Source organism: Panulirus ornatus, chromosome 16 (genome assembly GCF_036320965.1).
Source record: "Panulirus ornatus isolate Po-2019 chromosome 16, ASM3632096v1, whole genome shotgun sequence".
NCBI classification, from domain to species: Eukaryota; Metazoa; Arthropoda; class Malacostraca; order Decapoda; family Palinuridae; genus Panulirus; species Panulirus ornatus.
In genome coordinates this window covers 21,565,569-21,579,859 of record NC_092239.1, presented here as the reverse complement: position 1 = coordinate 21,579,859, position 14,291 = coordinate 21,565,569, and the positions used below count along the sequence as shown (strand labels likewise).

Sequence of the window (14,291 nt, the reverse complement as noted above, 5' to 3'; positions counted from 1 at the left end):
AGTGACCTATTCATCTCCACAATATTGTAACTCAATTGATACTGACTTGCCCAGTGCGACTGGTCTGCCTTTCTTAGTGATTCCATAATTGTCGTTTGCTCTTCTGTTTGATCTGGGAGTTACCTATCTATCTCACTGGTACTGTAAAGATAAGATACCCATCTCAGCTGTCGTAACAAAATGATCTCAACACCTCAGCAGAATTGGGAAAATGGTCCGTTTTCCGTCAGCAATTTCTTTGCTTCCGAGAGCAGGTCACTTGTGTGCACCCACCTTAGCTAGATCAAGCAATACTCGAGAAGCTACTGCGTTACATGATTACTGAGTGGTCGTTGGCAACTCAAGGGTGGGCTGATTTGATAACTGTTTCTATCCCCACATCTCAAAGCTTTGAAACTCTTTACACCCCCAGGTCTTTCCCGACAACTGTGAACTGACTTTCTAAGAGGGCAGGTTTTTCATTTCCTCTAGAATCCCTTAATATTTTTCCTCATATCTTCTCTTTCACTTTCATTAACCTCTTCATATCTAATGCCCTGCCTTGACGCGGACCACTGGAGTCTCCAACGTAAAAGAAGTAACGTAAATGATTCATTCACCTCAGCAGTGAAGTGAGAGAGGCTTCATCATATCTAAGAACCATCAACCCACATTAACAGCAATATAGAGTGACCCGCCCGCTAGGAACACCATTCGACTGATATAATAACAATGAGAAAGACTTACTCGACTCATCGGTGAAGGAAGTGACCTCCCCGCCTCATCAGTAATGTGTGGGTGTCTCCTTCCTTCACTCCACAGTAACGTGCAAGAGACTCATCCGTCAGAACAATTATGTGAAGGCGACTTACCAACCTAGCCTGGTCGACCAGGTGGTAGAGCAGCGCCTGCGTCACGTTACCGTCCTGACCGTCCACCCTCACCTCCATCACCGTCACCACATGGGGGGAGGACCTCTCACTGCTCACCTCCTGAGGGATGAAGCGTTAGTCACTGATCCATTTCATCTGAAATCTACCTTAGTAGTAAGAGCAATGTTAGGTGGTAGGCCTTTCGAAGGTTTTATGATAAGCAGAGAAAAAGCAGAATTTTGTTGTGCGCTGGAACCCTGATGATGATTAGCGTGTAATTGAATTAATATGAAATAAGTTGCTTTTAAATATTGCTGATTAAAGTACACTAGAGGTTCATATTACCTTATATCCTACAAAACAAGCATAATTTGAATAATCAGAAAAAATATGAACAATTTGAATTTCATACAAGAAACGTACGTTGTCTGTTAAGCAACTTGTGAGTCTATAGATGCGTATAAAATCTAAAACAGTTTTCCCTTAAAACTAAAACATTCTGGCTACACAACATAATTCCTAACGTCTGGAAACTTGCCAACATAATATCTGTCCCAAAGCTCTCAACATCAACCAACTATTCTCCCTCCCGCCAGCCCGTATCACTTCTGTCTTCAGTATTTACATTCTGTAAAAACCTGATTTACAAAAGAAACAATCAAAATATTCAACTCTCACCTAAACAACATAGCTTCAGACCCAACCACTCCACTACCACACTACACAGTGACATTATGAAACATATCATCAATGTTTCAACCAGTCAAAACCCCCGTCCCGCACAGGACAAGCGAACTTTAGATATCAACAAAGCATTTGACCCTGTTCCATCCTCACGAAAAAGACACTTGACACCACCCTGCATAACAGTGACAAAAGTTGGCGAACTTCATCATCGGCCGCCACGGCAGAATTATTCACAACGCTTTCACCTTTAATGCCCTTAAAATTTCCATGGAGTTTTCCATTAAGGAATTCATTCTCCATTCCTCTTCATTCTCTTCCTGCATGACCTCCCATTACCACCAGATAACCACAACTTGAAGGTCCTCGCATATGCAAACGACCAAACAATCACATAACCACAATCTGGCACCACAGTAGCAACAACAAACTTGTAGTACTACATTGCATAATGTCCGCATCTCTGCTGAAGTCTTCAGTCACTCATTTAACCCCAGACAGACATAAATCCAGCTTAGACCATCCACTAACTTTGTGAAGACAATCGCTCCCACTGATCAAAGTACCAAATATTTTAGGCATCACAAACGATAAACACATGACATGACATTTTCTCCTCAACATCTACATGAAAGCAACACGCTAACTGAATGCCCTCAGAGCACACATTAGCACCAGACTTAGGTAAGGAAAAGCATCCCTCAGAATTCTCTTCAAGGAATTCACTCGCTTCACCCTAAATTAAGCTTCACCAGCCTGGGCGTCTATCCTCTCATAAGAAAATACAACAGAGCAAACAAATCAAGCAGAATAAAGCACTTGACAATCATTGCCCGTTAATGAAATACAAACATTGAACACTATGCATTAAAACAAAGACCCTCCTAATAAGGTATCACCTCAACATGCTTGTCACATAGTTCTATGAAAGAGCATTAGACACCTCCCATTCAGACCAATCCATAACTAGATATCAATCTCTACGTAGAAATAAAAAGCTGACCCCTGACTCACACTTCGATAAGCTTTGCTTACAGAACCAATTCCCCCCCCCCCCAAAAAAAAAAAACCAGAAAACACGTGCACACTGACTTGACAGGACAACGGCTAAACCACCTCTATCCCAAGTCGTTCTTATACACCACCCTGTCAGACATACATCATCCATACACCATTACAAACACCGACTCATGATATCTCAAAGCCCCTCATACCCTTGAGGCAACTACCACAGCGAAGACACGAAATTTAGTGTTCAGTTGCCTCTCACTCATTCTATACAAAACCGCACACAATGTTATTACAGTCTGAGATCTATGTTCCCGGGATCCCCATAGAGATAACAGGGACTCTTAGGGCACCAATATATATATATATATATATATATATATATATATATATATATATATATATATATATATATATATATATATATATATATATATATATATATATATATATATATATATATATTCAGTGAAGGTGGTTGGGACCGTAACAGTATATGTATCTGTCGTTACGATCCCAACCACCTTCTCTAAGGCGTGCCTCGACCAGTTTAACACATTAGCCAAGGCTTATTTCAAGGAATAATTGCTTTAGTTAAAACACTAGGCCATGCAGACACCGCTACCTCCAGGTAAAGGCTGAGTGTAACATCTATAACATCAAATTAACATTAAGACATATCTTAATGGATTATTAGATCAGGATCACTGAAAATGCCCAATTAACAATCAACAAACAATACATTGAAAATGAAAACAATATACAAAATATTTTCAAGTACAAGGCAAAAACTATAAGGAAATATATACTCTGATCTGAAACTCGTAGTCCAAGAATAAATGCAGGTCTCTTTCCTTCTTCAAACAATATATAAACCTTTATCCTTCGTTATAACCGCTGTTTAAGGACTGATGACAAATAACAGAGCAAATACAACCTGATTTATGCAGAGACAATCGCTTCGCATGTTTACCCCTAGTTTGCAAAAAAGAGAGAGAGCGAATCTATGTCCCAGCAACTCAACTCCAGCCCCCTTTATATAAATATATAAATATATATAAATATATAATTATATCTTTTACAATACTTTCATGATAATTTGTGTATCAAAAGTAATGGCAGTGACACAATAAAGGAGTGCAATACACTTCAGATGATTTACATTATTCTCTAGATTTAAAAAAGAAACCGTATTGGCATACATCAAGGGATACTGTAAAAAACAATGTTTTTCAAGTTATAAGAAAAATGGAAACAAAACAATATATGTATGTATAAATGTGAATAAGAGCAAGGTTATTAGGTGCAGAGGGTTGAGGGACAAGTCAATTGGGAGGTATGTATGAATGGAGAAAAACTGGAGGAAGTGAAGTGTTTTACATATCTGAGAGTGGATTTGGCAGCGGATGGAACCATGGAAGCGGAAGCGAGTCACAGGGTGGGGGAGGGGGCGAAAGTTCTGGGAGCGTTGAAAAATGTGTGGAAGGCGAGAACACTACCTCGGAAAGCAAAAATGGGTTTGTTTGAAGAAATAATGGTTCCAACAATGTTATTTGGTTGTGAGGCGTGGGCTATAGCTAGAGTTGTGCGGAGGAGGGTGTATATGTTGGAAATGAGATGTTTGAGAACAATATGTGGTGTGAGTTAGTTTGATCGAGGAATTAATGAAAGGGTGAGAAAAATGTGTGGTAATAAAAAGAGTATGTTTGAGAAAAGTAGAATAGGGTGTTTTGAAATGGTTTGGTCACATGGAGAGTATGAGTGAGAAAAGATTGACAAAGAGGATATATGTGTCAGAGATGGAGGGACGAGGAAAAGTGGGAGACCAAATTGGCGGTGGAAAGATGGAGTGAAAAAGATTCTGAGCGATCGGGGCCTGAGCATTCAGGAGGGTGAAAGGCGTGCAAGGAATAGCGTGAATTGGAACGATATGGTGTACCGGGGTCGGCGTGCTGTCAATGGATTAAACCAGGGCATGTGAAGCGTCTGGGGTAAACCATGGAAAGTTTTATGGGGCATGGATGTGGAAAGGGAGCTGTGGTTTCGGTGAATTATATATGACAGATAGAGACTGAGTGTGAACCAATGTGACCTTTGATGTCTTTTCCTAGCGCTACCTCGCGCGCTTGCGGAGGGAGGGGGTTGTCATTTCATGTGTGACGGGGTAGCGACGTTAATGAATAAAGACAGCAGGTATAAATCATGTACATGTGTATATATGTATATGTCTGTGTAAGTATATGTATGTATACGTTGAAATATATAGGTATGTATATGTGTGTGTGTGGACGTGTATGTATATACCTATGTATGTGGGTGGGTTGGGCCATTCATTCTTCTGTTCCTTGCGCTACCTCGCTGACGCGGGAGGCAGCGACAAAGTATAAAAAATAGATAAATGATATATATATATATATATATATATATATATATATATATATATATATATATATATATATATATATATTAGGTACAGTAGGGTTGAGGGTCAAGTCAATTGGGAGGTAAGTTTGAATGGAGAAAAACAGGAGGAAGTAAAGTGTTTTAGATATCTGGGAATGGATCTGGCAGCGGATGGAACCATGGAAGCGGAAGTGGATCATAGGGTGGGGGAGGGGGCGAAAATCCTGGGAGCCTTGAAGAATGTGTGGAAGTCGAGAACATTATCTCGGAAAGCAAAAATGGGTATGTTTGAAGGAATAGTGGTTCCAACAATGTTGTATGGTTGCGAGGCGTGGACTATGGATAGAGTTGTGCGCAGGAGGATGGATGTGCTGGAAATGAGATGTTTGAGGACAATGTGTGGTGTGAGGTAGTTTGATCGAGTAAGTAACGTAAGGGTAAGAGAGATGTGTGGAAATAAAAAGAGCGTGGTTGAGAGAGCAGAAGAGGGTGTTTTGAAATGGTTTGGGCACATGGAGAGAATAAGTGAGGAAAGATTGACCAAGAGGATATATGTGTCGGAGGTGGAGGGAACGAGAAGAAGTGGGAGACCAAATTGGAGGTGGAAAGATGGAGTGAAAAAGATTTTGTTTGATCGGGGCCTGAACATGCAGGAGGGTGAAAGGAGGGCAAGGAATAGAGTGAATTGGATCGATGTGGTATACCGGGGTTGACGTGCTGTCAGTGGATTGAATCAGGTTATGTGAAGCGTCTGGGGTAAACCATGGAAAGCTGTATAGGTATGTATATTTGCGTGTGTGGACGTATGTATATACATGGGTATGGGGGTGGGTTGGGCCATTTCTTTCGTCCTCGCAAACGCGGGAGACAGCGGCAAAAAAAAAAAAAAAAAAAAAAAAATATATATATATATATATATATATATATATATATATATATATATATATATATATATATATATATATATATATGTGTATATATATATATATATATATATATATATATATATATATATATATATATATATATATATATATATATATATATATATATATATATATATATATGTAAACGAGATGAAAAAAAAGAGAGATAGGTAGTATTTTTGCTTTCCGAGATAATGTTCTCGACTTCCACACATTCTTCAAGGCTCCCAGAATTTTCGCCCCCTCCCCCACCCTATGATTCACTTCCACTTCCATGGTTCCATCCGCTGCCAGATCCACTCCCAGATATCTAAAAACACTTTACAATGTTGTATGGTTGCGAGGCGTGGACTATGGATAGAGTTGTGCGCAGGAGGATGGATGTGCTGGAAATGAGATGTTTGAGGACAATGTGTGGTGTGAGGTAGTTTGATCGAGTAAGTAACGTAAGGGTAAGAGAGATGTGTGGAAATAAAAAGAGCGTGGTTGAGAGAGCAGAAGAGGGTGTTTTGAAATGGTTTGGGCACATGGAGAGAATAAGTGAGGAAAGATTGACCAAGAGGATATATGTGTCGGAGGTGGAGGGAACGAGAAGAAGTGGGAGACCAAATTGGAGGTGGAAAGATGGAGTGAAAAAGATTTTGTTTGATCGGGGCCTGAACATGCAGGAGGGTGAAAGGAGGGCAAGGAATAGAGTGAATTGGATCGATGTGGTATACCGGGGTTGACGTGCTGTCAGTGGATTGAATCAGGTTATGTGAAGCGTCTGGGGTAAACCATGGAAAGCTGTATAGGTATGTATATTTGCCTGTGTGGACGTATGTATATACATGGGTATGGGGGTGGGTTGGGCCATTTCTTTCGTCTGTTTAATTGCGCTACCTCGCAAACGCGGGAGACAGCGGCAAAAAAAAAAAAAAAAAAAAAATATATATATATATATATATATATATATATATATATATATATATATATATATATATATATATATATATATATATGTGTATATATATATATATATATATATATATATATATATATATATATATATATATATATATATATATATATATATATATATATATATATATATATATGTAAACGAGATGAAAAAAAAGAGAGATAGGTAGTATTTTTGCTTTCCGAGATAATGTTCTCGACTTCCACACATTCTTCAAGGCTCCCAGAATTTTCGCCCCCTCCCCCACCCTATGATTCACTTCCACTTCCATGGTTCCATCCGCTGCCAGATCCACTCCCAGATATCTAAAAACACTTTACTTCCTCCAGATTTTCTCCATTCAAACTTACCTCCCAATTGACTAGACCCTCAACCCTACTGTACCTAATAACCTTGCTCTTATTCACATTTACTCTTCACTTTTTTCTTTCACACACTATACCAAACTCAGTCACCAGCTTCTGCAGTTTCTCACATGAATCAGCCACAAGCGCAGTGTCATCAGCGAACAACAACTGACTCACTTCCCAAGGTCTCTCATCCACAACAGACTTCATATTTGCCCCTCTTTCTAAAACTCTTGCATTCACCTCCCTAACAACCCCATCCATAAACAAATTAAACAACCATGGAGACATCACACACCCCTGCCGCAAACCTACATTCACTGAGAACCAATCACTTTCCTCTCTTCCTACACGTACACTTGCCTTACATCCTCGATAAAAACTTTTCACTGCTTCTAACAACTTGCCTCCCACACCATATATTCTTGATACCTTCCACAGAGCATCTCTATCAACTCTATCATATGCCTTCTCCAGATCCATAAATGCTACATACAAATCCATTTGCTTTTCTAAGTATTTCTCACATACATTCTTCAAAGCAAACACCTGATCCACACATCCTCTACCACTTCTGAAACCACACTGCTCTTCCCCAATCTGATGCTCTGTACATGCCTTCACCCTCTCAATCAATACCCTCCCATATAATTTACCAGGAATACTCATCAAACTTATACCTCTGTAATTTGAGCACTTACTCTTATCCCCTTTGCCTTTGTACAATGGCACTATGCACGCATTTCGCCAATCCTCAGGCACCTCACCATGAGTCATACATACATTAAATAACCTTACCAACCAGTCAATAATACAGTCACCCCTTTTTTAATAGATTCCACTGCAATATCATCCAAACCTGCTGCCTTGCCGGCTTTCATCTTCCGCAAGGCTTTTACTACCTCTTCTCTGTTTACCAAATCATTTTCCCTAACCCTCTCACTTTGCACACCACCTCGACCAAAACACCCTATATCTGCCACTCTATCATCAAACACATTCAACAAACCTTCAAAATACTCACTCCATCTCCTTCTCACATCACCACTACTTGTTATCACCTCCACATTAGCCCCCTTCACTGAAGTTCCCATTTGCTCCTTTGTCTTTCGCACTTTATTTACCTCCTTCCAAAACATCTTTTTATTCTCCCTAAAATTTAATGATACTCTCTCACCCCAACTCTCATTTGCCCTCTTTTTCACCTCTTCCACCTTTCCCTTGACCTCTTGTCTCTTTCTTTTATACATCTCCCACTCAATTGCATTTTTCCCTGCAAAAATCGTCTAAATGCCTCTCTATTCTCTTTCACTAATAATCTTACCTCTTCATCCCACCCACTACCCTTTCTAATCAACCCACCTCCCACTCTTCTCATGCCACAAGCATCTTTTGCGCAATCCATCACTGATTCCCTAAATACATCCCATTCCTCCCCCACTCCCATTACTTCCATTGTTCTCACCTTTTTCCATTCTGTACTCAGTCTCTCCTAGTACTTCCTCACACAAGTCTCCTTCTCAAGCTCACTTACTCTCACCACCCTCTTCACCCCAACATTCACTCTTCTTTTCTGAAAACCCATGCAAATCTTCACCTTAGCCTCCACAAGATAATGATCAGACATCCCTCCAGTTGCACCTCTCAGCACATTAACATCCAAAAGTCTCTCTTTCGCGCGCCTGTCAATTAACACCTAATCCAATAACGCTCTCTGGCCATGTCTCCTACTTACATACGTATACTTATGTATATCTCGCCTTTTAAACCAGGTATTCCCAATCATCAGTCCTTTTTCAGCACATAAATCTACAAGCTCTTCACCATTTCCATTTACAACACTGAACACCCCATGTATACCAATTATTCCCTCAACTGCCAAATTACTCACCTTTGCATTCAAATCACCCATCACTATAACCCGGTCTTGTGCATCAAAACCACTAACACACTCATTCAGCTGCTCCCAAAACACCTGCCTCTCATGATCTTTCTTCTCATGCCCAGGTGCATATGCACCAATAATCACCCATCTCTCTCCATCAACTTTCAGTTTTACCCTTATGAATCGAGAATTTACTTTCTTACATTCTATCACATACTCCCACAACTCCTGTTTCAGGAGTACTGCTACTCCTTCCCATGCTCTTGTCCTCTCACTAACCCCTTACTTTACTCCCAAGAGACATGTGTGGAAATAAAAAGAGCGTGGTTGAGAGAGCAGAAGAGGGTGTTTTCAAATGATTTGGGCACATGCAGAGAATGAGTGAGGAAAGATTGACAAAGAGGATATATGTGTCGGAGGTGGAGGGAACGCGGAGAAGTGGGAGAGCAAATTGGAGGTGGAAAGATGGAGTGAAAAAGATTTTGAGTGATCGGGGCCTGAACATGCAGGAGGGTGAAAGGCGGGCAAGGAATAGAGTGAATTGGATCGATGTGGTATACCGGGGTTGACGTGCTGTCAGTGGATTGAATCGGGGCATGTGAAGCGTCTGGGGTAAACCATGGAAAGTTGTGTGTTACCTGGATGTGGAAAGGGAGCTGTGGTTTCGGGCATTATTGCATGACAGCTAGAGACTGAGTGTGAACGAATGGGGCCTTTGTTGTCTTTTCCTAGTGCTACCTCGCACACATGAGAGGGGTGGGGGATGGTATTCCATGTGTGGCGAGGTGGCGATGGGAATGAATAAAGGCAGACAGTGTGAATTGTGTCCATGGGTATATATGTATGTGTCTGTGTGTGTATATATATATGTGTGCATTGAGATGTATAGGTATGTATATTTGCGTGTGTGGACGTGTATATATATACATGTGTATGAGGGTGGGTTGGGCCATTTCTTTCGTGTGTTTCCTTGCGCTACCTCGCAAACGCGGGAGACAGCGACAAAGCAAAATAAAAATATATATATATATATATATATATATATATATATATATATATATATATATATATATATTTTTTTTTTTTTTTCTTTTTTTTTTTTTTTTTGCCGCTGTCTCCCGCGTTTGCGAGGTAGCGCAAGGAAACAGACGAAAGTAATGGCCCAACCCACCCCCATACACATGTATATACATAGGTCCACACACGCAAATATATATACCTACACAGCTTTCCATGGTTTACCCCAGACGCTTCACATGCCCTGACTTAATCCACTGACAGCACCTCAACCCCGGTATACCACATCGTTCCAATTCACTCTATTCCTTGCCCTCCTTTCACCCTCCTGCCTGTTCAGGCCCCGATCACAAAAAGTCTTTTTCACTCCAACTTTCCACCTCCGATTTGGTCTCCCACTTCTCCTCGTTCCCTCCACCTCCGACACATATATCCTCTTGGTCAATCTTTCCTCACTCATTCTCTCCATGTGCCCAAACCATTTCAAAACACCCTCTTCTGCTCTCTCAACCTCGCTCTTTTTATTTCCACACATCTCTCTTACCCTTACGTTACTTACTCGATCAAACTACCTCACACCACACATTGTCAAACATCTCAAACATCTCATTTCCAGCACATCCATCCTCCTGCGCACAACTCTATCCATAGCCCACGTCTCGCAACCATACAACATTGTTGGAACCACTATTCCCTCAAACATACCCATTATTGCTTTCCGAGATAATGTTCCCGACTTCCACACATTCTTCAAGGCTCCCAGGATTTTCGCCCCCTCCCCCATCCTATGATCCACTTCCGCTTCCATGGTTCCATCCGCTGCCAGATCCATTCCCAGATATCTAAAACACTTTACTTCCTCCTGTTTTTCTCCATTCAAACTTACCTCCCAATTGACTTGACCCTCAACCCTACTGTACCTAATAAACTTGCTCTTATTCACATTTACTCTTAACTTTCTTCTTTCACACACTTTACCAAACTCAGTCACCAGCTTCTGCAGTTTCTCACATGAATCAGCCACCAGCGCTGTATCATCAGCTAACAACAACTGACTCACTTCCCAAGCTCTCTCATCCCCAACAGACTTTATACTTGCCCCTCTTTCCAAAACTCTTGCATTCACCTCCCTAACAGCCCCATCCATAAACAAATTAAAGAACCATGGAGACATCACACACCCCTGCCGCAAACCTACATTCACTGAGAACCAATCACTTTCCTCTCTTCCTACACGTACACATGCCTTACACCCTCGATAAAAACTTTTCACTGCTTCTAACAACTTGCCTCCCACACCATATATTCTTAATACCTTCCACAGAGCATCTCTATCAACTCTATCATATGCCTTCTCCAGATCCATAAATGCTACATACAAATCCATTTGCTTTTCTAAGTATTTCTCACATACATTCTTCAAAGCAAACACCTGATCCACACATCCTCTACCACTTCTGAAACCACACTGCTCTTCCCCAATCTGATGCTCTGTACATGCCTTCACCCTCTCAATCAATACCCTCCAATATAATTTACCAGGAATACTCAACAAACTTATACCTCTGTAATTTGAGCACTCACTCTTATCCCCTTTGCCTTTGTACAATGGCACTATGCACGCATTCCACCAATCCTCAGGCACCTCACCATGAGTCATACATACATTAAATATCCTTACCAACCAGTCAATAATACAGTCACCCCCTTTTTTAAAAAATTCTACTGCAATACCATCCAAACCTGCTGCCTTGCCGGCTTTCATCTTCCGCAAAGCTATTACTACCTCTTCTCTGTTTACCAAATCATTTTCCCTAACCCTCTCACTTTGCACACCGCCTCGACCAAAACACTCTATATGTGCCACTCTATCATCAAACACACACACATATACACAGCGACGAGGTATAAGAAAAAAAAAAAAAAAAAAAAAAAAATATATATATATATATATATATATATATATATATATATATATATATATATATATATATATGTATATATATATATATATATATACATATATATACATATATATATATATATATATATATATATATATATATATATATATATATATATATATATATATATATATACATATATATATATTTTTTTTTTTTTTTTGCTTTGTCGCTGTCTCCCGCGTTTGCGAGGTAGCGCAAGGAAACAGACGAAAGAAATGGCCCAACCCACCCCCATACACATGTATATACATACGTCCACACACTCAAATATACATACCTACACAGCTTTCCATGGTTTACCCCAGACGCTTCACATGCCTTGATTCAATCCACTGACAGCACGTCAACCCCGGTATACCACATCGCTCCAATTCACTCTATTCCTTGCCCTACTTTCACCCTCCTGCATGTTCAGGCCCCGATCACACAAAATCTTTTTCACTCCATCTTTCCACCTCCAATTTGGTCTCCCTCTTCTCCTCGTTCCCTCCACCTCCGACACATATATCCTCTTGGTCAATCTTTCCTCACTCATTCTCTCCATGTGACCAAACCATTTCAAAACACCCTCTTCTGCTCTCTCAACCACGCTCTCTTTATTTCCACACATCTCTCTTACCCTTACGTTACTTTCTCGATCAAACCACCTCACACCACACATTGTCCTCAAACATCTCATTTCCAGCACATCCATCCTCCTGCGCACAACTCTATTCCATAGTCCACGCCTCGCAACCATACACCATTGTTGGAACCACTATTCCTTCAAACATACCCATATTTGCTTTCCGAGATAATGTTCTCGACTTCCACACATTCTTCAAGGCTCCCAGGGTTTTCGCCCCCTCCCCCACCCTATGATTCACTTCCGCTTCCATGGTTCCATCCGCTGCCAGATCCACTCCCAGATATCTAAAACACTTCACTTCCTCCAGTTTTTCTCCATTCAATCTCACCTCCCAATTGACTTGACTACACTAGAGCATAGAACAAAATTGAGGAACCGGTACTGATAATGTTGAAACATTATCCATCTCTCTTGTGCTTCATTACTGTGGAAAAATTTGTAATTAACCGTTTCTGTAGAAAGTAAAGCAGGAGCATAGAACATGTGGTCGTATCAGAGCACCATACAGAAACTTAACTATATCAAAGAGTGTAGAAGACGTAAGGTTTACCCCACGTCGAAGCTACAAAGGAGTATTATATGAGCGAAGCATAATAGCATAGAGCACATATGCACATTTGTTATAAAGCGTTACACTGGCACTCTACGACAGAGACATGCGACACCTGAACGATTTTCACAATATACTACACTTTGGTGCAGTTTGTGTCCTAATGATCTTAGGGAAAGCACACAAACCAGAGAGTGTTGCTCAGCACAATACCATAGTATGTGCTCAGCATCTGGAAGAAACATGCACTCTCCGCTTGACGCTATTTATCACTATTGAATTATATGACAGATCACATCAGGTACACACCATTAAGGAATCTATCATCTGAACACTACTACAGGAAAACATGCAGTACCTTCCTTCTACAAGAAACCTCACAAACCTCACAATTCTGTACAGGTATGGAACACTACTTGAGATATCAAAAAGCAAAAGTTCACAGACGTGTAAAAGTGCATATCAACTGGAGAGTACCAGCACAAGCGCAAACATCACCTTGAGGAAGGCTGAGGATGAGGTAGCGCCATCTGTGAAGATGATGAGGGAGCAGGAGGACTGAGACGTGGCCTCCAGCACGGCGCCCACCGCCTCGCTCATATCTTTTGCATATATATATATATATATATATATATATATATATATATATATATATATATATATATATATATACTTCAACACCGTTTCCGCATTGGCGAGGTAGCGCCAGGAACAGATAAAGAAGGGCCGTATCCCTCACAGTCATTCTTCAGCCGTCATGTGCAATGCACTGAAACTACAACTCCATGCCTCGTATTCGTACAACATTGCTGGGACTACCGTACCTTGAAACATACCTATTTTCGCCCTTCCAGATCTTATCTGTCCACACAGTATTCAAATCTTTAAGAAAACCTTCGCCCCCTTACTTACCCAGTGACTCACTTCCGCTTCCATGGTTCCATTCTCAGCCATGTCCACTCCCAGATATCTAAAACACTTCACATCCTCCAAATTCTTACTAGTCAAGCCCACACACCCATCACCTTCTGCTAATCCTAATAACCTTGCTTTTATTCGCTTTT

The 14,291-nt window shown here is 40.6% G+C and overlaps 1 protein-coding gene across 1 annotated transcript in view; it reads right to left on the bottom strand.

The window, feature by feature from the left end:
- Nucleotides 1-13,827, bottom strand: part of LOC139753909 (uncharacterized) — a 227,261-nt gene extending 213,434 nt beyond the window's left edge. Inside the window, 1 exon segment of the mRNA XM_071670867.1 lies at nucleotides 13,726-13,827. Coding sequence (XP_071526968.1) covers nucleotides 13,726-13,827 — 102 coding nt within the window.
- Between the last annotated feature and the right edge of the window lie 464 nt (nucleotides 13,828-14,291).